The 22,582-nt window shown below is 32.9% G+C and overlaps 2 protein-coding genes across 3 annotated transcripts; one reads left to right on the plus strand and one right to left on the minus strand.

The window, feature by feature from the left end:
• Positions 1–201: 201 nt before the first annotated feature.
• On the plus strand, positions 202–1,815 carry LOC120091605 (uncharacterized protein At2g39795, mitochondrial-like). The gene is made up of 3 exons (XM_039049709.1): positions 202–545; positions 992–1,332; positions 1,423–1,815. The coding sequence occupies exons 1-3, from the start codon at positions 276–278 to the stop codon at positions 1,580–1,582; spliced, it is 771 nt and encodes a 256-aa protein (XP_038905637.1). The 5' UTR covers positions 202–275; the 3' UTR covers positions 1,583–1,815.
• A 99-nt stretch (positions 1,816–1,914) lies between these two features.
• On the minus strand, positions 1,915–7,352 carry LOC120091604 (delta-1-pyrroline-5-carboxylate synthase-like). Of its 2 annotated transcripts, none has more exons than XM_039049707.1 (20): positions 7,194–7,352; positions 6,504–6,575; positions 6,285–6,388; positions 5,566–5,668; positions 5,274–5,435; positions 4,904–5,181; positions 4,658–4,808; positions 4,400–4,564; positions 4,235–4,312; positions 4,039–4,128; positions 3,829–3,915; positions 3,671–3,757; positions 3,472–3,568; positions 3,280–3,383; positions 3,118–3,193; positions 2,853–3,003; positions 2,705–2,773; positions 2,472–2,538; positions 2,329–2,399; positions 1,915–2,232 (listed from the first exon to the last, which is right to left on the minus strand). In XM_039049707.1, the coding sequence occupies exons 1-20, from the start codon at positions 7,242–7,244 to the stop codon at positions 2,151–2,153; spliced, it is 2,145 nt and encodes a 714-aa protein (XP_038905635.1). In that variant the 5' UTR covers positions 7,245–7,352; the 3' UTR covers positions 1,915–2,150. The 2 variants fall into 2 exon arrangements, with proteins under 2 accessions (XP_038905635.1, XP_038905634.1); XM_039049706.1 differs by lacking the exon at positions 7,194–7,352 and adding an exon at positions 6,673–7,012.
• Positions 7,353–22,582: the final 15,230 nt, after the last annotated feature.

A 22,582-nucleotide genomic window follows, 5' to 3' on the forward strand; every position in this document is an offset into this window, starting at 1 on the left:
CCCCTTAGGAATAAGGTCCAAGGAAGGCCAAAAATGGGTACTTTTGGCTAAGAATAAAAGTATAATTGTAATTTGTAGCAACAAGCTTTGGGCCGGATAATTGTGGACCAAGAGCCCATTACTTGGTTATTTGGATTGGCCCATTAACACGAGGAAGAAGGCATTTTTGGAGAGGAAAAAGAATATTTATATACGAATGTAAAACCCTTTCGATCTCGCAAAACCCTACCGTCCCTGCAAAAAAAGTCGTCTCCCTTACGAAGCGGAATTCAAAAATGGCTTTGAGTTCTATTCTCCGCCGGGCTTCCTCGTCGGTGTTGCCCCTCGCCCTCCGCTCTGTTGCAGCTCCGAGAAGCTTCCACCATGCCATTTCTGCGGCTATCACTACTGGGAAGCACAATTTCAGCAAAGAATTTAACCCGGGTTTCTTTCTCTCATTTCTTCGATCTTATTCGGCTGCGCCAGCCAGAGACAGCGCTGACGTTAGTCTTATTCGGGTTCTTCAGTCTGAGATTAAATGCGCCGAGGAAGATCTTGAGAACTACGTGAGTTCTCTCTCAGTTGCTTATGAACCGATGTCAATTTTCCTTTCTGTTGTTTTCCTTTGTGCGTGAGATTGATATCTATGTATTTTTTTCTACATTACTCGATGAAACGATTTTAGAACTTTCCGACGCATTGATTGAAATTTGTGTTTTCTTTGGTTTACGGCCCTTTACAGCCATTTGCTTATAAGTTTCCTTATCGAAATTGGTCCTGAAGAATGTGCTTGTGCACCCATAAATCCAAGTTCAAACTCCCTTTAAATTCCAAGCCATCCTTATCCTCTATGATTGGTAATTTTATGAGTTAGTTTTAAGATCTGATGAATAGTTGGCCTCTGCGAGTTATGACGACCCCATGAAGTACATACCTGATGTCTAAAACATTTTTCAGGATAGGTGCTCTTTGAATATTAGTTTGTAATGATGGGTGCTCATGTATTGCACAGGTAGATGAAATCCCAGAAGAGTTTCCTTTTGAAATCCAAGACAATCCTGGGGAAAGAACCATTACACTCACTAGAAAGTACGAGGATGAAACTATCAAAGTTGAAGTTGAGATTCCTGATGTTACAGCTGAAGGGGAAGAAGAGGATGAAGCTGGCGAGGATGATGAGCAGACTCGCCAAGAATCCAGCCTTCCCCTGGTCCTGAGTATTTCCAAGGATGGCGGAGTATGTCTTGAATTTGGTGTTACCGCCTACCCTGATGAAATATCTATAGATAATTTGTCAATTAGGAAACCAGATAGTTCTGAGGACCTGCTTGGATATGATGGACCTGCATTCCAGTTAGTCTACCTGGTCTTTGATCCTTGTTTGTTTAATCTCTTGAGAAAATTTGTTCACTGAATTAAAAATTTCTCCTTAATCGTTTGCAGAGATTTGGACGAGAACTTGCAGAAAGCTTTCCACAAATATCTTGAGATTCGTGGGATTAAACCCAGCACAACAAATTTCTTGCACCAGTACATGATCAACAAAGATAGCCGAGAGTACTCGATATGGCTGAAGAACTTGAAGAATTTTATTGAGGAATAAATAACCAGCACTGAATTTTTTAGACAAGGGTTATGACTTTTATTGCAGCATTATTCAGGGTTTATATTTTAATGTTACGTAGGGAGGGTTTGCCTACGATTTTGAGTACTAGATAAAAAGTACATAATCCTTTAAAAAGGATAGCTCCTTCTATTTAAAACAGTTATCCTATAGGCTTTGTGAGCTTTAGATTCGAATCTTCTACCTTTGGTTGATATTATATGTTTTAATAATTCTTCGATTATGTATGCTTTAATAGTTAGATTGCTCTTGAAACAAGTGAAACTTGATAGGGATTAATGGAGGTGAGCCATGAGATGATCAATTTGATATATCCTCCAACACTGAAATTTTTATTATTTGATCATGTTTAGTACATAAACATTTAGTAAAGCAAAAGAGCTTGTGACATGGACTCTCTAATGTTGAAATCTTAGCTTAATTCTCTAGATTGGAATAAAACTTATTAAAAGCAAATGACTGACAAAAATAAATGTTGGCAAGCTACTGGAAAATAAGATAACATGGCTGGTAAAAGAAGTAAATCTTTAAGAGCATTGTGGCTCCATCAATTTTTCAGGGTCAGATCCTTGTGGATGTAGGCCACTCCTTTATCACCGTTCACTATTTGCCCACTTCCCCTTAAAATCCTACATTTCATAGAGCACAAAACATCATCACCAAAATGAACTTTAAACTTAGCAAAACCATCTTTCTATTAACAATATATGTAGAAGTCATTTTACCATCTTGTTGTCAACAGTCCTTCAACTCCTACTGGGCCTCGAGCATGAATCCTACTAGTACTTATTCCCACCTGTTCCACCATTACACCCACAAGTCAGAAAGGAATAAAGATTTGATCTTGGTTTTCCAGGGAATGGCTTACCTCTGCACCAAGTCCAAACCGAGCTCCATCGCAGAATCGTGTACTGGCATTGTGGAATACAGCAGCACTGTTGCATAGAACAAGTCAGATTGAGAAACAGTGTGAAAAGTTTATGGATGAGGATTACATGTGTTTTTAACAGGAAACATGAGGCATCCTTAAAACTCTAACCTCCTCTTGAACAAGTTAAGAGTATTAGAAAAGATAGATGCAAGTTGCAACTGTAACCATACCTGTCGACTTGATTCAAGAAAATTTCTGCAACTTCCTGATCTTCAGTGATGATACAGTCGGTATGTGAGCTGCCAAGATAAGAGTGTAGTTCAGTTCGGTACTTCCTTACGAAAAGAAACAAAGCTAAAATGTGGAAAGTTTTGTTACCTTCCATGTTGATGTATATGGTCAATGGCAGCAAAAACATCATCCACAATTTCAACGGTGCAGGTCAGTGAATTATACTCATGGTGGAATGAACTTGCCTCTTTGATCTTAAGCAATTCACTAGCTCGTTTTCCTCCATATAGAGTCACACCTGCATTAGAAACCATTTGAGTTGAGAGACAAAAGTTTCATGGCCAAGAGCTAATTACCAAGACTTTGAGCAATTGATACGAGATATGTTAAAGAAGAAATGGTTCATCTATACCTTCCTTCCGCAGTTCGGTAACGAGTTTAATAAGTCCTCCATTACTTGCCAAATCCTTATGCACCAAAAGTGTTTCCTGAAAAAACATAAAGGGAATGCAAATTATAGTCAAGAAGATGAAACATTTTGCTGACTATAGATAGCGCTTTGAAACAAACAAACCATTGCATTGCAGGCTGCTGGATAATCTACTTTCGAATCGGACACTATCCGCTTCGCCATCTCCATATCAGCCGATTTGTCAACATAAACATGACAGATCCCATCTGTGCAGAGAAAAGTTAGAGAAAAACTTCAGCTGTGGAAGATCTGGTTTGAAGATTATATGGCATGTTGCTGCCATTAATGTCTCACCAGAATGGCCAAGAACAGGAATCTTTGTGGATTCTTTAATCTGAGACACAAGTTTGTTACTTCCTCTTGGAATCACAAGGTCTATCACATCATCAAGCTGTGCCATCAAGTTGTTATAGGAAAGGACAAACATTCCATCAATATTCATTCAGTGCTAACAAGCAACATTAAGTATAAACAACTTCTTTCGTCTCCTCACCTTGAGCAGATCAGGAATCTCTTCTCTTGATGTTACAAGTCCAATAAGTTTTTCGCCAACGGTATCGGGGATGGCAGAAGTGATGACCTAACGGAAGTAGAAACCGATGTCAACAGGAAGGGACATTGAAATAAGCTAATGAACAGGAGAAAATGAACCTTATGCAGAGCTGCATTTGATCGTCTGGCTTCTTTGCCTCCTTTAAGAAGTAGACCATTTCCACTTCGTATTGCCAATGCTGCTATCTGTCGAGCAATATAAAACTAATCACAATGTGCTTCAATTGTTGTACTTATAACAACAAGAAGAAAGATTGAACTGAAGGATCTTCAATCACAAAAGAGAAAGCATTAGATATTCATCATTACCTGAACTAGAGCATCGGGCCGAGACTCGAAAACAATGAGGAGGACACCCAAAGAGCATGAAACATTTTCTAAAACAAGATCGCTCGCAAGCTGAATGGAATGGCAGAGATATCATTTACCATAATGAAGGAGCATCATGAATTCAAATATAGAAGTAAACAGAGAAAAATAAACAAGTTTCAAGTAGAGTTGCTACTTCGCTTCTTTTTAAAATGCGACCAATTGGTTCTTCCATGTCTGCAAGTTTACGAATAGAGTTTGCAAGAAGCTTAATCTGTAAAACAAAAATCATTCTGATAAGTATTATTTTCATATGAGAAAGATATCAAAGATATTAAAGCCATGGATGAACAATCAATACTTTTCCAGGCTTTAGAGCCAAACGAGATATCAGAGGTTTCTCATATCCAGCCTCCTCTGCAGCTTTAATGTCAGCATTATTCTCAGCCATAATCATATTTTCATTATCTTCAAGGGCATCAGCTACATCCAGCAATATCTTTTTCCTATCTTCAGATTTGAGGGCCTAAAGAGAAATAACAAAACATGAGTCCAAACTCATATGAGAAAAATAAGAAACCAGAAGTGCTATATGTAACAAATTTATTCCTTTCACTACCTGAAGCTGCCTTGAACTTTCTCGTGCTGAAACCGCCATCTCTCTTGCAGAAACCTCTTTAACTAAAGTCCACAAATGGGCATCTTTGTGAAAGAGAGTTCCTTTCATCTCACCTTGGAGTACTTTTATTATGTTATCAGTGGCAAAACCACTGCACAAGAATTCAGATCAGACGTAGATTGATAAATCAAGGAGAGGCTTGAGGACATTAATGGTGAATTGAGAAGATGGGATTGGATTAAAAACCTGGTAATGACAACAGGAATGCCAGCACAAGAAGCATAAACAGCAGCATTTACTTTAGCAGTCATACCACCTCTTCCAACTCTTGATTTGTCCCCAAATGTTATTTTCCCTAAATGTTTCTCTTTAACAAAAGTCTGGATTAGCTTTGAATTTGGGTCACTTGGAGGGCCACTATACAAGCCTTCAACATCACTAAGTAACACCAGAAGATCAGCTTTGAGTTCTAAAGCTAATAGACCTGCCAAACTGTCATTGTCCCAGAAGATACCAGAAGAATCCTGAACAAGAAAAGGTTGGTTTTGTTTAGATTTTAGAATCTGAAACATTATTTGAAAAAAAAAAGGATGGGTGTACATGGAGTTGCATATACCTCATATGGAGTTTTCCTAGTACTAACTGCATCATTTTCATTAAAAATGGGAATGACCCTAAGATCTAACAATGAGTTGACTGTTTCAGAAAGCTGTTGTCTAAAGCCAGTATCACTAAAAACTGAATCTGTCACTAGAAGTTGGGAAGAGGTCACATCAAGCTGCAAAATTGAATAGAAAACATTAGCAACAACAGTGTAACAAATAGAGTATTTATGCCAAAAGTTGTTGAAATTCTAAAGAATTTTGTATTACTATAAAAAGGTTTAGATCATAAAAATTGTATCATACCTGGCTAAACATGGTATCATAAAGAGCCATGAGGCTACTCTGCCCAACAGCTGCACATGCCTTTCCATCAAAATCACCTTGTGGATTCTGAAGATCAGCAAAGCTGGACAAGCAAAAACATACAGTTTCAGGAGGAGCAAAAATATATCAAAAGCACCTTGTAAATTCCAATCTTATCATCATCGATTCTGAAATGGTTAAAATCATTTTTAACATTTTCAAATCACTTGGAAACATATTTTTAATAATTTAAAATCAATTTTGATAATTTGAAAATTATACTAAAAACTGTAAAATTAAAATATTATATAACTTTTGAGTGATTAAAATATTTTGAACATCACAAAAGTGATTTTGAAAATTTAAAATCCACTCCCAAACATGTACTTAACTAGATGAGTTATGTTTAGATTCCTTAATTTATGATTGGTAACTTTTTAAAGAAAAGTTAGAAAGATGGAGTTAGTTGGACAACGGTAATGCAATGCACCCATTTTTATGGGATCCTATTATCACATGAAAAATTATGATTGGATAATTTGATAGGATGCATAAAGATTTATACTGTTCGGGAGACACCAAAGTATTTTTGATTGGACAAATCCTTCACCGATTAAGTGATGAAACAGAGAAACAGGTGTGAGGACAGTATTGGTCCAGGTGGCAAAGATGGTGATAAGAAAGAAAGGAATAGAAAAGGGAGGAATATAGAGAAAAACCTGCTATTGGCCAATTTTCTGTATCTGAGCCTTTGACGACCAAGGCCCACAGCACCTGATGTTACCAAAATAACTTCATACCCTCGAGAGTTCAACTCCTTCAGCTGTTCCCCCATTCAATTCATTAGAAAAAAAAAAATCCCAAGAAAATTAAAAATGCAATCAAAATTTTCTTAAAAAAAAAAAATTCCCAATTAAAGCAAAGTTGAATTGAATCACCTGCTCACACAGAGCTCCAAGTCTTCCCAATGCCAGCCTTCCATCTCCACGAGTAACCACAGCCGTTCCAACCTTTAATAAAAACTAAAATATTAGCTTAGAAATTAATAAAATTTGAGAACCAAAAATAGAAATTCCCAAAATGGGAAATACACAATATGAATTTTACCTTAACGACTAGACGCTTCACTGTTTTAATGAAAATTCTGGTAGGATCAATTGAATCCATTGATATATATATATTTAAGAACAATAAAAGAACGAGTCGATACCGGGTCGACTCGGGACATACGAGGCGACCCAGTAGAGGATTAAAATTAAAAAGCAAAAAAGAGAGAGAGAAAGAAAACGAAAACTACAAAAGTAAGTATGATTTTATGAAGAAGTAAGTATTTGAAGTTATTTATATATTATATATATAAGACCCTGGAGAGAAAAGTGGGGGGAAAAGATGTGAAAAAAATGGAAACTTGAATTGAAGCCTTGTTTCTGGAGAAATTCAAGGCACAAAAAATGCAACTACTTGAAAAATATGAATGGATTGTGTTGTTTCGATTAATGTCCGTAAATAAATACATACGTAAAATTAAAAAAAAAAACAAATATATTATAATTTTATAATTTCGAATAAAAGGTTAGAATAGAATATTTCAAAATAAAAAAGCATTAAAAAAAAGGATAGAATTTCACCTTGACGACGAGACGCCTAACATTCTTGGTAAAAACTCGAGAGGGGTCCATTGGAGAAGAGAATGGGGAGAGCGAGTTGTTATTTTAATGGAACTCAGTGAGTGAGGAAGTGAGTCGAATATAGTGTGAATTGTGAGGAGAAATATGGAGAGGATAGAGAGGGTATTTAAAGGTTTATTAATGAAAGGGAGGGAAAATTAAAAAAAAAAAAACAAAGGAAGGCCTAACAGAAAAGGATAGGTTGGAGAAGACGACAAAGGGCTCTCAGTATTCCACCATCTTTCTCCTGCGTTTCAACGTGAAAAAATGTTGCTTCTTCCTTCCTTTCTTCCTTCTTCTCTTTTTTTCCCCTTTTCATTTATAATTATATTTTTATTCATATGCCTAAGTCGGGTATGATTTTAATATTAGTTTTGTAAAATGTCAAATACATTTAATTTTCATTCAAAAATCTCGCACTATTGGTGAGACATTGTCCCTTATATAACATATGATTTACGTTAGTTACATTTAGAATAAGATATATTAGTAGAAGTAAACTCAAATGTGATTTGCTTCATTGAACATAGGCCATATTTATCATGAAACCTAATCAAACGGTAATCCAAAAAGTGGTCCTCCTATTCGATTAATTGTTTTTTATCTATATTCTGAACTCGTCCTGATATGTTGGACCCTAAATCAAATAAGATCCATTATCTTTACCGTTATGGATAATATTACCATACGTGAATTATGAAATTTATCATTGCTATATTTATGTTTTCCGATTGACCATAAATGGTAAAGATAAAGGTACATGTGAGAAAATAATCTAAAAGTAATGGTAAGAAGACAATTTAGACCATGTTTACCAAAGTGAACAATGAAGTGAGCCACATTTGATTACTTTAGTGTTGTTTACCTATGTTATGTATTCGTATTGACACATGAGGTCAACTTCCAAATCTATAATAAAAGAATGCAAATTAATTGATGGGTAGAGCATGCTCAATCCAATTGCAGTCCACTTCCAAATTTATAATAAAAAGAATGCAAATTAATTGATGAGTAGAGTGTGCTCAATCCAATTGCGTCTAGAAATTATGTCGTTCTAGAGAAAAATCATGAATTTTGACATTTTATCATTATCGTTATCGTTACTGTTTGATCTTAGAGGTAATAATAACAGTAAATAGTAATAATAAATGCGTGCAAAATAAACTATTTTAAGTAAACGTAATAAAAAACAATCCAATTATATTTGTAATTCAAGTTGATTACAATTGACCATAAGAATTCTATTATGATTACACTTATTATGATTTGGTAGATGTGACCGTAAAAGTAAATAACCTCAATCGTAATCAGATTACGTTTGCAAAATGACTAATTCAATTACGTTTGGGATTGAGATTCATTACAATGGATCGATCAATAAAATCTCATTACAATTACGTCAATTTTAACTACAGTCGATGGATAAACGTGGACATAGATAAAAAGGTACATGGAAGTCACATCACATATTTGTATGCAGTGTAAAACAAGAGAATAGATGCAAAGAAGTAAGAAGGAAAATGAAACATTATGGGAAGATATTGAGGGGCAATTTGTAGTGGTGGGGTGGCCAGGCGGTTGACGCCATTGCCTCCTCGTCTTCAAAATAAAAAGAACAAAAACAAAAATTTCAAATCTTTTTTCTTTTCTTTTCTTTTCTTACTCTTGATTTCTTTTGGAAAAAGAAATAAAGAAATTCAAATATATATATATATATATATGTATATTTTAATCTTGAGATGTGTTATTATCTCGACTCATATTCTCGAGAAGATATTTTTTGTGCAACCTGGATAGTTAAAATTTCACTAAGTCACTTTAATGAAATGATTTTGATTAAATTTATTTCAAAATAAAGAATTTTAAATCATTTATGTAATTAAAGATCATGGGATTTTAAAATTATTTGAACTTTCTTGATTCAATTTTCTCATTATCATTAACACTTTTAATTTAAGGTTTGTTTGGATTGATTATAAAAACAGTTAGAATATGTTTCAAAATTTACTTTGAATAATTACCCAACAATTTAATTTTACAAAAATAATTTATTTTCAAAATTAAACATTCAAAAAGTTAAAATAAACACACCCTTAATTTGTTTTTATCAGTAGTGTCTAACAGGTCAAAAATGGGTCATCATTGAATTATTTAGATCTCAATCCCTTTAATGTTATCAAAATTTCCACATAGGTATTATATTAACGTAGTTGACATATGTTTTATGCAATTATGCTCATTAAAAGCCTCTTTTTTTTAGTTCCAAAGCCTTGCCTATTATTAAACTGTTTTCTCAAAAGTATTTTGAAATATTTTTCATGTGTGTATTTATTATTATAAAAAAAAAATTACTTGCTAATATGGAAATGAATATTAATTGAAGAGAAAACATCAATGCAGGATCCCTGACTTTTTAAACTAATAGTGAAGGCAAATTTAATGTAATATCTAATAATCATTTCACACGTTTCAATTTCTGCTCTAGTTATTTTCACCTATTTTATTTATTTAAAAATTTAGTACTTTGATATCGGGTTGAATTAAACAAATATAAACAATCTTTTAAATCCCTTAATAAGTGTTAGATTATATTTAACTAGATCATATCATTAGATTTGATTATTTCGAACAAGATATCGTTGAGGTTAGGATATTTGAATTATATTTTGAGTTTAGATATTCATTTGCTTCCTTAACATGCTAAGAGCTTTGGTCCATTGAAAATGAAATTTAAAGTTGGAAGTCATTTTCCATTAGTTTTGACCTTAAGGACAATTTAGCTTTAAAAATAGCATGTGCTTTAGATTTGAGAGCAGGAGATTATTTGTGGTGTGTACTATGGATAGACCAAATTTGTGGCCATTATTTTGAGAGAGAATTATTTGTATATCTTTGCATGTTCATGTTAAATTATGGATCTTTTTCCACGTGTCTCATCAAATTTAAAGCTACAATTTCTATTTTTACATAAAAACTATACTACTTTATAATTCAAATAACCAATTCGATTTTGATACGAAACATATTTGCCCATATATACCACTAAAATAAAAATTGAAGAACGTTTGTATATATGGTGATCTTCAATTCATATTGCTCATGCATAATTAAATACAACATTTCAATCTAAATATGGAGTGCCAATTCGTTAGCATGTACTTTAGTACTAGGCTTTTTGGGAAGGTTTTCATTACTCTTATATCATTTTTCTATATAAGCTTATAATATTTCCTACTTCCAATTGATAAAATTTGGTATTCGTTACACCTCTTCTCATTTTAAAATGAAAAAAAAAAAAAACTTATATGCAGCTCATCTTTTATACAATCTAGACAACAATTAATAGTAAGGTGTCATGTGACTAAATTTTTTTTAAAAAATATTTTATTTTATTTTTAATGTGAAAAGAAAAGAGACTTAATCATTGTCCCTTTAAAAATCTTGTCGCTAAAATTAGTAGACAATATCTTCATTATTATAAATAAGGTAAGATACCTCCAAAGTGAATAATATCATACTATTATCTTTAATGATTATTATTATTATTTTAGATGTTATTTAATTAAAATTTGGGTAGTAAGATTATCTTTAAATCAGCAAAAAAATGGATATAAGATTTTTTCTATTTTGAGAAATTAATCGATATAAGAAAATTAGATATATTCCCATATCTATTTATATGGATAATTTATATAATTTATATTTGTGATCTATATTATTCATATAAAATTATGGAGTTATAAAAGAAAAACTTTTTCGTTATTTTACCTCTCTCTTGGTAATTCCCAACTTTTTTTTCTTCACTATACACCATATGCTGAGAAATTGACGTCGGCCTTCAAAGAATAATTTTATTATCAGTCTAGTCCATTGAAATTGGGAAATATCATTAAAGCCCAATTGCTTCCCAGTTCTTTAAAATTATAGCCCAATTATGACCCAGCTTATTGGCATGGAACCCGATTATGGCCCTCAGCCCATTGGAAATATCAATGTCTAGGAGAAATTAGATAAATAGCCATATTTAAATATGCCACAAAAGTTCAAACCTATTTTCTATAATCCTGATTGTTCTTGAACGATTCATGATAAATTTTGGACATTTTTTTGCATACCATATATGTTGTTGATTCTCTTATTGTCTTTTTTTTTGTAGTCAAGGCTAATTTCTACTCTATTCTCTTGTGGTGGAGGTAATTTTGGTTGATTATGTGGCTCAATTAATTGATCTGACCAAATAAACACATTCTTTGCAGTGACTTCATCTCTTCAACACCTTCTTCGTTGATTTCATCGATTAATAGTTCCTCATCATCTGGTTCGAATTAAACAACCTTCGTGTTAGTCCCATCGTTTTTTTTTTCCTTCTAAATGCAAGCTCCTCTTCGATATTTCTATCTTTCTTTTTCAACTCATCTTCAATTGTTTTTTCTTTTCTTCTACTTCGATCATTTTTGCGCAATTTCACAACTCATTTGGATGAGTTCTTGATCTTCTTGAGTGATTAAATGTGATTCTTGATGATTTCTTGAAAAATCTTGAAGATTATAATTATGCCTTTCTTGAATTTTTTTCCAAAAGAACTTGAATTTCATTCATTCTCTTTTGAAAGCCCTCTTGATAGATGTTTTTATTTGAATATTTCTGTTTTCTTGAAAATGTTTCAACCTCCAAATTTGTGTTGGAATGATTCATGGGTGTTCTTTGATGTTGGTGATAATAATTTCTTTCACACTCTAATCATTTTCTAAATCATCTAGCTCCCAATTCTAACGTCGATTTCTTGAAAAACCAGTTTGATTGGATCATCAAGCTCATTGTTAATAATATCTCCTTGTTATCTTGTTCCAAACTACATTAGAAGCTTCATCGGAATCGCTAGAATCACTATAATCAAATTTTAAATGTGGTTAATGATAGGTTTTTTGAGAAAATCGAGCACGAGCAAAATTATTATGTTGGAATTCTTCTTCTAAATCACTTGAATCAAAATTCCAATACTACTTTTGGGAGGAAATTTGACTTTCTTGCCTATACCAACTGCAATATTTTTTCTTCGCCGTTTTCCTTGATTGGTAATAGTTCATTCTAGCAAAATCTTGAAAAAAAAATCTCAATATCTTCTTTCTTTTCTAAAATTTAAAGGGTTTCCCCTATATAGATGTGGATTGTTCAACAATGATCACAACTCGTGAAGCTCCCTCTTACGATCGCGGTCACCAAGAGTTTTTCGATCTTCCACCGATGGCAGTCAGCATTGATCCAGACAGTTGCTCTAATACCAAATTGATGTAGCCTAGGAGATAAAGGAGAGAAATCTCCAATAATAAAATCAAAACATTTATTATAAATCAAAAGTTGCCAATACAAGAAGACAATCTCTCTATTTATAGAGAATTGGAAAGCAAACTAATCCTAATTCTAAATAATTAAAGAAACTAATCCTAATCCTAATAAACCAAGGAAACTAATCCTAATTCTAATCAATCATATAAACTAATCCTAATCTTAATCAATCAAGGATTTGACCATAATATCCTAACTTATCCTAATCCTAATCCTACTACATCACCATCTCTGACAACCAACTACGTTGATCATCTCCAACGACTAACTCTAGTGACCAATTAGATTGATCATATGCTAAGAAAATAAAATTCAATAGGTGAGAGTTTTTATGCACACTTGAAATTATTAGTTCATAATGTTTAATAGTTATCTTTTGTAGTAATTTAACATTGATATAAAAAATAATTTAAATATATAGCAAACAAAACAAACTTATATATAAAGCACTCTTGAAAAAATATAAGATGTTTTTATCTTAAATAATTCACCCGAATTATTCAAAAGGACCGTTAATTAAAAACTACCCCTAAAATGAAATCTTAAATCAAATCCTTGGAGAATATGATCAAAGACTAATTTATGATCTATCCCAGCGTTTCAACGGTACTTTGTTTTGACATAAAAGTTTTTTTTTTCCTCTTCTTTTTTTAGTTCAACAATAACATAGAAATGAGAATCCAACTATTAATTTTTAGAACAATAATGGATATTTTATCTACTCCATTATGTTTAAGTTTTTTTGTTTTTTTGAAAGACCGTTATGTTTAAGTTTTATATGGTCAATTTTATTTTATTTATTATTATTTTACTCACAAATTCTAATTTTTTTTATCTATTTTTTTTTTATAAAACAACTATGGAGATGGTGGTCGAATCTTTGATTTTTAAAGAGAAAAACTATGTCAAGTATCGTTGAATTAAGCTCACTTTCACTAGTTTATATTTCTATAATAAATTCATTATCCATCGACATTTATCTTGTTAACTTTTTGTTTTTTTCCAAAAGATACTTATGATGGCTTTTAATTTGTATTAAATATCAAGAGAATGTATTAATTTGGTGCAATCAAGGCTACATCTATGTCATGCATTTTTTTTTTTAAGATGGTTAAAAATATTAATAACTCAATATTTTTTTTTGAAAAATTGACACCAGACAGTTTTTTTTAGGTAACTACACAAAAATAGATATAATTCAAGCGATCAAAGATATTTTAATGGTAATCATAATTACAGTTGTTCTTGTTATACAATACTCAACAGATGATATGTCAATAAAAAGAAGCCTATGAGGATTTCAATGAACGACCGCCCGGCACAATCTCAACCACCGCCGCACTCTCCACCACCACAGCTTCCACCGTGCTCCCCACCATCGACCACCGCAGCTGCAGCATCTGCAAAACCAAACGTCGCGGCCAAAGCAACACCACCATCATGATAAGTCAGAACAGTCAAGTTACCATTTCCAGCACCAAAATCACCACCTGCCATTCTACCACCGTATCCTTGTGGCGGTCTGAATTTCTGGCGACCTTTGTGCCCACCCATTTTATTGCTCTTCTTCTTCTTCAGTTGGGCTCCGAAACAAATACAATAATTCATTGGTGATCTGATTCCAAATTTGAACACCAAAAGGACCGTTAATGTTTAGAGATTCAGAAATGAGAGTCTAAATTTATATGTGAAATATGAATTGGTGTTAAAAGAAAGTTAGGTAGGTGTTGAAGTTTGATCTTCTTTGGCTGTCATTAATAATGGAGGATACTTTTTGAAGCTGAATTTGAACTTTTTGCTAGTCGACTTTTTTGCATTGAAATTTCTTCGATTTCAAGGAATGTGACCTCTGACTTGGCCGTCAACCCAGAATTGATTTTATTAAAAGATTTCAATAATTAATCCTGACAACAAAAATTAATGGCTTCCATTTTATTCTTAAAATAATTTTTGAACGAAGAATAATGGAATATTATATATATATTAAATGTATAAATATATATGAAATCTCGTCAAGTTGGTCCGATTTGGTAACCATTTAGATTTTGGATTTTGTTTTTGAAAACTAAACCTATTTCTTTAGTTATCTACTTTTTATCAATGATTCAAAAATTTAAGCCAAAAATATAAAACTAAAAAAATAGCTTTTAGAAACTTTTTTTTTTGGATTTAACAAAAAAAATCTCAATCATTATACTTGATAATGATGCAAATCATTATAACAAATGAAGGAGGAAATAAATTTAATTTTGAAAAATTAAAAATAAAAAATGAAATAATAGCCAAACGAGATTCTAAGTTTTTCGATTTAAAAAATCTTGGGTTATTGCTTATTATTTTTTTTTTGTGCTTATGTGAGTAATTATTAAATATTTTTTAATGTTAATTCGAAACATTTTATATTCCATTATGTTGGCTCCACGTTTTCGTTTCTATATTTCTTTTATAGACTACTTTTTTTTAAAAAAAAAAAAAAAAGTTTTAAAGCTATTATAACATGTCTAAACATATAATAAAGAAAAATGAAAAGGTTTTAAGGCTATAATGATTAACACCCTATTTTGGAAAACATTTTTCTAAATTAATCAGGCCGTTTTTGAACCATTTTATCTTTTGTTTTTGTTTTTAAAAATTAAGCCTATGAACATTACTTCTATCTCAAAATTCTTTCTTTGTTATCTACTTTTCACCAATAATTTAGAAAACTAAGCCAAATTTTGAGAACTAAAAAAACTAACTTTCAAAAAGTTGTTTTTGTTTTTAAAATTTGACTAAGAATTCAACCATTACACTTAAAAAAGATGCAAATCGGTATAAGAAATGTGGATGGAGTATGCTTAATTTTCAAAAATAAAAAATAAAAAATCAAATGGTTACCAAACATGCCCCAATTATCTTTCATATATCTTAATTTTCACTGTTCAACTAAAAAAGAAAAATCTTTATACATATATACAAAGTATATATTTTTTAAATAACATGAAATATTTTATGATTATTTTTTAAAAAAATGTAAAAGTAAATGGTTGTGAAAGGATGCTTAAATTGCTGTGGAAAATAAAATGGAAAGGAAAGGATGCCTAAATTGGCGGATTTTGTTTTATGTATGGTATTGATAATGAGGTGTGAGAAAAAAAAAAATTAGAATGGGTCATTTGATAAACAAAAATAATGGGTGTGAATAAATAAAAGTTTTCCACTCTTTATTTAAAGAAAAATTTGTGAGCCTAGAAATGTTGGGATGTAAGTCTTAACGTCTCGAATTTAAATTTGAAATAATGGTAGATTTTATTTTATATATACAACTATCCATAAAGAAAAGATTCAAGGTTATTTTATGTAACTCGAATAGTATGTGGTGGACATACATGTGGATCTTGTTCAAGTAATAACCTAAATGATCTGTAGTATATGGATACGATTTGATGTCTTATCTTGGTGACACTATGAACACAACCTACTTTGTAAATGTTACAAGATTTGTAAGCGTTACAAACGATTTGATCCATATCATTCATACGGAGACATGCGAGTGGGGTATCCTATACAAAGAGTTTGTATAAGACCAAACTGCGAAATGATTAATCTCTCTTTATAACACCGTTGACTGAAGAGATTAATATTTCATAGGATGACCACAGGTAACTTGACCTTAATCCTGAATGAGTTTTGAACTCTTGTTTATGAGAGTAGTTCTTTTATTTGTATGGGTGAGAGTGGCCTGACTCATCGACTCAATAAGCCTACTATTTTGAGATTTTTTTAGTATGGGAAGGAATCAGCGAAAGTTTGTAGCGAAAGGGGATCGTCCCAATTTTCAGTTTTTACAGAAATCAATTTTTACATAAACTAGATCATGCAATACAAAAATTACAGCATGCCTTTTAAAATAAAAACAGAGAAAAAAGGATTGAAAAACCCTTACCTTTGAAGAATTATTCTTCAAAATCCCTTGAACTGAAATCACGAACAAAATCAAACCAATAAGGAACCACCAAGTGGAGTTGGAGTCCTCTGTATTCTCTAGGATGAGAATCCAAGAAGTTGTCGCCTTTTGGAATTTTGGTGAGGGAAACATTTTAGAGAATTGAGAGAGGAGAAGAGAGATTGAGAATTTTTCTCAAAACTTTTCTTCATTGTCTTCTCTGTCAAATGAAGAAGAAGAAAAAAGAAAAATCTAAATTCATAATCACCCTCACTCACACGTTGTGAGTTGAGAGAGATTAAGGGAGGGAAGTTATTTCCATCCCTAAACAAAATTCAAAATTAAAATGATAATTTAATTTTAATTTTAATATATATATATATATATATATATATATATATATGTTATATCATATATATATATATAACTATAGTTTAGTATTGTATCACATATAATATAACCTTATAGTGCTAATTCTCTCAACAACAATATTTAATATAATCCATTATATTAATTTAATTATATGGATCCAATTCACATAATTAAATATTTGAATCATATTCAAATCTATTTCCTCTCAAATAAACTTTATTTATAATATGTTATATACATTATATCATATATAATAATAAAATTAATTATATCACATAAATTGATTCCCCCATTTAATTTGAACATTCAAATTAAACCAAATTGATTCTCATTTAAAACCTGTTGAGCTACAGAGGGACCTCATAGACCTGTAGATTGAAGATCCAATGCTACTTGAATAATTAATTAAACTTCTTTAATAATTTATTCAACTTCTTTAATTAATTAATTCAACATTCATTAACTGCGGGCACGCCCTAAAGACGACAGCTGCATTCTTCACACAATAGATATATTTATGTGTCCATTAATATAACCAGTCAACAACGCGATGACCCTTCACAAATTGCTCGTAAGTACAGCTAGACCAAAAATTACCATTTGCCCCTATAGTTACATCTAACTTCTTAAGTACCACTAATCCCTCTAATGAACAAGAAATCATAGTCCAATTATGACTAAACCCTCTCGGGCCAGTAGAGGAAACCCCTATCGGGTTAGGAGAGGGTGTGGTGTCACATTGTTTGAACCCCGAAATCAGCCCATAAGAGAGCAATTTATTTACTATCCGACCTCGGGGAAGGAGTAAATTCTGTCTTGTGTAGCTGTGTTCCCAACTCCCCAATTAGACGAATCTCCAAAATGGTAGGCCTATTAAGTCGGTGATCTAGTCACTCACACCCATACAAATCAAAGAACAGCCTTCATAAGTAGGAATTCACAATTCACTCAAGATTCAAGTCATGTCACCTATGGTCATCCTAGTGAAATGTAAGTCTCTATTATGAACGGTCTTATATAATATGACTAGTCATTTTGTGGTCCGGTCTTATAGAAACTCCTTTGTATAGAATACCCTCGCATATCTCCACATGAATTATCAGGATCAGATCATTTATAGCACTTTACAACAACTGTAACATCTACAAAGCATACCATATTCGTAGTGTCACAAGGATAAGTTATCCAACCTTATCCATCTACTACAGACCATTTAGGTTATCACTTAAACATGATCCACCTGTATGTCTCTATATCCATGTTTAAGCTACAGATGATAACCTTGGATGTTAGTTTATTGGTTTGTGGGTTTAATGCTACTAAATGTCAAATAAAATGTCTCATATTTTGTTAAATAAATCAAATGTTTGTAAAATTCAATTACAAACTACAGGACCCTATGAGATTTAGGGCAAAAATCCCAACAATCTCCCACTTGACCTAAAGTTAGTGGGGTGTACAATATAAAAGTCATACTCATATACAAGTACACAAAGCAATAAATTAGGGTATAACATGCGCCCAGTACAAATCTCCCGCTTGTCCTAGTTTAAACGTGGTCTGTCCCATAGACCCATACTTTGAAGGTAATCTTCAAACATCTTAGCCGTGAGGGCCTTTGTAAATGGATCAACAACATTGTGCTCCTAAGCTATTTGCATGACAATCACGTCCCCTTTATGCACAATCTCTCGGATGAGATGATACTTCCACTCTATGTATTTCCCGCGCTTGTGACTTTGAGGCTTTCGAGAATTAGCCACAGCTCCACTATTATCACAATAAAGAATGATGGTCTTTGATATGTCTAGAACGACTTCTAGATCAGTCATAAATTTTCTGAGCCACACAACTTCCTTAGTAGCTTCACAAGCTGCTACGTACTCAGCCTCCATGGTGGAGTTAACAATGCACCCCTGCTTGGTGCTCCTCCAGACTACTGCCCCTCTGTTAAGAGTGAACACTAATCTTGATGTGGATTTCGTAGAATCCTTATCAGTATGGAAATCAGAGTTCATGTATCCTGTAAGGATCAAATCCTTAGAACCATACACGAGTATGTAGTTTCTCGTTCTTTGTAAATACTTGAGGATGTTCTTAATGGAGGTCCAATGATCATATCCTAGATTAAATTGATATCTACTGACTATCTCCACCACATAGCAGATATCAGGTCTAGTACATAACATCGCATACATCAGACTGCCAACAACCGATGCATAAAGGATCTATCTCATTTCCTCAACTTCTTAAGGTGTCTTAGGACACTGTTCCTTAGACAATATAACTCCATGCCTGAAAGGGAGTAAGCCCCTTTTGGAGTTCTGCATAAAAAACTTGACAAGTATTTTGTCAATGTACGATGCCTGAAATAGAGCTAGAGTTTTGTTCTTTCGATCTCTATAGATCTGAATGCCCAAAACAAACTATGTCTCTCCCAAATCTTTGATTTGGAATTGGATCGCCAGCCGTTTCTTAATTTTAGTCAGGAGTCCTATATCATTCCCAATGAGTAGGATATCGTCTACATACAACTCTAGAAAAGCTACTGAATTTCCAATGATCCTTTTGTATACATAAGGCTCATCAACATTCTGATCAAAGCCATAATATTTGATCGTAATATCAAATCTTATGTTCCAAGATCGAGAAGCTTGCTTTAGTCCATAAATGGACCGATTAAGCTTGCAAACCTTTTGCTCTTGACCTTGAGTTATGAATCCCTCAGACTGCTCTATAAAAACTCATCAAGATTGCCATTCAAAAAAGTAGTCTTGACGTCCATTTGCCAAATCTCATAGTCATAATATGAGGCAATGGACAGGAGGATCCGTATAGACTTTAACATGGCAAGAGGTGAGAAAGTCTCCTCATAGTTGACACTCTCAACTTGGGTATAACCCTTTGCCACAAGTCTAGCCTTAAAGGTAGCCATTCCCATCAGTACTCCGTTTTCTCTTGTAGATCCATTTGCAACCTATAGGTTTTACCTCATCAGGTTGATCTACAAGATCCCAAACAAAATTGAAGTACATAGTCTCCCTTTCGAGATCCATAGCTTTGATCTATTCATCTTTGTCAACATCCTCCATTTTCTTTTTGTAAGACAATGGATCCTCAACATTTTCGTTAGCTACCATAGCTAGGATTTCTATTAAACCCATATAATGGATAGGAGGGTTCGCAACCCTCCCACTCCGACGAGCCTTTTTCAACACTTGAGGTGAATTTGACCTACTAGATGACCCAACTTCAACAACTCTTGTTAAAGGTTCAGTAGTTTCTTTGGAAAGTTCATTCAATATAATCTTACTACGTGGCGAATGCTCCCTTATGTGGTCTTCTTCTAAAAATGTAGCATTTGTCGACAAGAACACTTTATTTTCTTTAGGGTTGTAGAAATAATCACCTCTTGTTCTTTTGGGGTAGCCTACAAATAGCCACAATTTTGAATGAGGTTCTAGTTTCTTAAGACTTACCTCAAGCACATGTGCTAAGCAACCCCAGATCCTGAAATGGCATAAATTAGCTTTACGACCATTCCATAATTCCAAAGGTGTTCTAGCAACATTCTTGGATGGAACACAGTTCAAAATATAAATTGCAGTCTATACTGCATAAATCCAAAACAAGTCAGGTAAGGAAGTATAACTCATCATAACTTGAACTATGTCTAACAGAGTTCGATTTCTCCTTTTTGATATACCATTCTGTTGAGGTATACCAGGTGCTGAGAGTTAGGATACTATTCCATGCTTTATCAAATAATTCTGGAATGTAAGATCCAAAAACTCTCTACACCTAGTTGTCTTAATTATTTTGAACAACATTCCAATTTTAACGTGCTTTTGAAATTCCATATGAGATATAGAGAACTCATAAAAGTTGTTTATAATATGTAAAAGATGTTTATATAGTTCAGAAATCTGAAATAGATCAACACATATGTTAGTGTCGAATCCTAAAATATTAGAATATCGTTCAGATGACATGCCTGTCTGTAGGCAATTCAAAAGTAGTATGTTTTTCAATTAAGAGAAAATCAAGTGTTTTTGTTGAAAAATGCTAATTTTTTTTAGAAAAGTATACGAGATCACCATATATTATTTAGTTTCCATAAAAAGAAAATTGTATATCAATAAAAGTTATTAATTAAAGCTGACACTGTAACAAAAGTTGTTTGAACATGTCAGATGCATCTTACTCAAAGAGTTGAGGGTACCTCGATGTAGTGGGAGGAACGTATGACAGCCTAGCCATTATTTAGGTTTAGTGGAGACTTAAGTCATCAGGTCTTGGTGACAGTATCGAGAAACAAGAAGTTGTGGAAATAAGATCCATTCCCTATATTGTTTTGAATCGAAGTCCGCTGTATACTAATATGTTTACAGTGATCCTCTCGACTAAAGTGTTTGAGGATCACCTAATGAGACTAGGACTACGGGTTGTATAACCTAGGGCACGTGGGAGAAAAACCCATGGGTATGTGATACCTAAGGATGGGTATGTGATACCTAAAGTCAAATCATGGGTATGTGATGCCCTAGTTTATTATATTTCTCTGCAAAACTCAAAAACTCAATGTATTCATATGTATGTTACCACTGGAGTTTTAGTCCAAGTGGGAGTTTGTTGGATTTTATGTCCTAAAACTCTTGGTTTGTAAACAATAAACTCATTATGTAAATCGATAAAGTTGTTATTGAATATATGAATTGCTTATTTCGTTTTAGAAATAAATCCAATAAACTAAAAGATCCAAGACTATTACATGAATACTTGAACTTTATGTGGAGACATAAGAGTGAATCAGGTTCGAGTAAATAGTTAAAATGATCTATAGTATATGAATAAGGTTGCGTGCTTTATTTTGGTAACACTATCAGATGTGACCCACTCTGTAGTTGTTACAATATGTTGTAAGGTACTACAAACGAAATGATCCTGATTCGTTCATGTGATGATATGAAAAGTGAAGGGCGTCCTGTGCAATGAGTTTGCATAAGATCGAACCAAGAAATAAGTCACTCTTACTTTATAACGTTGTTTACTATTTAAGACTGACTATTTTAATCTTTGATCTAGGTAACTTGACCTTAATCTTGAGCTAATTATGAACTCTTGTTTATTCGGGATTATCCTTAGATTTTCATGGGTGAAGGTTGACTCAACAGCGCCGGTTCAATAAGCCTTCCATTTTAGGAGTAAAACCGGGTAGATAGTTGGGGACATAGGATGCAAGATGAAATTCACTCCTACTCACTTTCAGGGATAATAGAAAGGTTGTTCCTTTAAGTGCTGATTATGGGTTTTGAACAAAGGGCCCCACCCTCTTATTGGCCCAAGAGATATTCTATTTGTTGATTGGATCACAAACAAATTGTTTATTAGAGTATCAGTGGAACTTAAGAAACAAGAGGTAATCTCAGGGGTAAAACAATCATTTGACCCAACCGTTATTATAGACAACCTGTGAAGGATTAACTTACTAATCATGGTTATATTGAGTGGACACAATATATCTACAGTGAGGGGAGTGCAACTACTAGGCTTTAGTGGAGTGACTCAATAGTTAACGAATGAGGGTTAATTCAGTGTAAAGAGTTTAGCCCATTAATCTCGGATCGTTGGAGCCCATGATCTGTATGTTTATTAGGTTCTCCTACTAGCTCACAAACGGATTAGCCTTAGAATAGTGGTAAGTTGA

This window comes from Benincasa hispida, chromosome 11 (assembly GCF_009727055.1).
Source record: "Benincasa hispida cultivar B227 chromosome 11, ASM972705v1, whole genome shotgun sequence".
In the NCBI taxonomy this organism is placed as follows: domain Eukaryota; kingdom Viridiplantae; phylum Streptophyta; class Magnoliopsida; order Cucurbitales; family Cucurbitaceae; genus Benincasa; species Benincasa hispida.

Coding starts and splice junctions, on each gene's coding strand:
- LOC120091605 (XM_039049709.1), top strand. CDS start 276: ATGGCTTTGAGTTCTATTCTCCGCCGGGCTTCCTCGTCGGTGTTGCCC. Junction 546..991: donor AGGAAGATCTTGAGAACTAC/GTGAGTTCTCTC, acceptor TGTATTGCACAG/GTAGATGAAATCCCAGAAGA. Junction 1,333..1,422: donor TATGATGGACCTGCATTCCA/GTTAGTCTACCT, acceptor AATCGTTTGCAG/AGATTTGGACGAGAACTTGC.
- LOC120091604 (XM_039049706.1), bottom strand. CDS start 6,732: ATGGATTCAATTGATCCTACCAGAATTTTCATTAAAACAGTGAAGCGT. Junction 3,758..3,828: donor CAAATGCAGCTCTGCATAAG/GTTCATTTTCTC, acceptor TACTTCCGTTAG/GTCATCACTTCTGCCATCCC. Junction 2,774..2,852: donor CATATACATCAACATGGAAG/GTAACAAAACTT, acceptor TTATCTTGGCAG/CTCACATACCGACTGTATCA.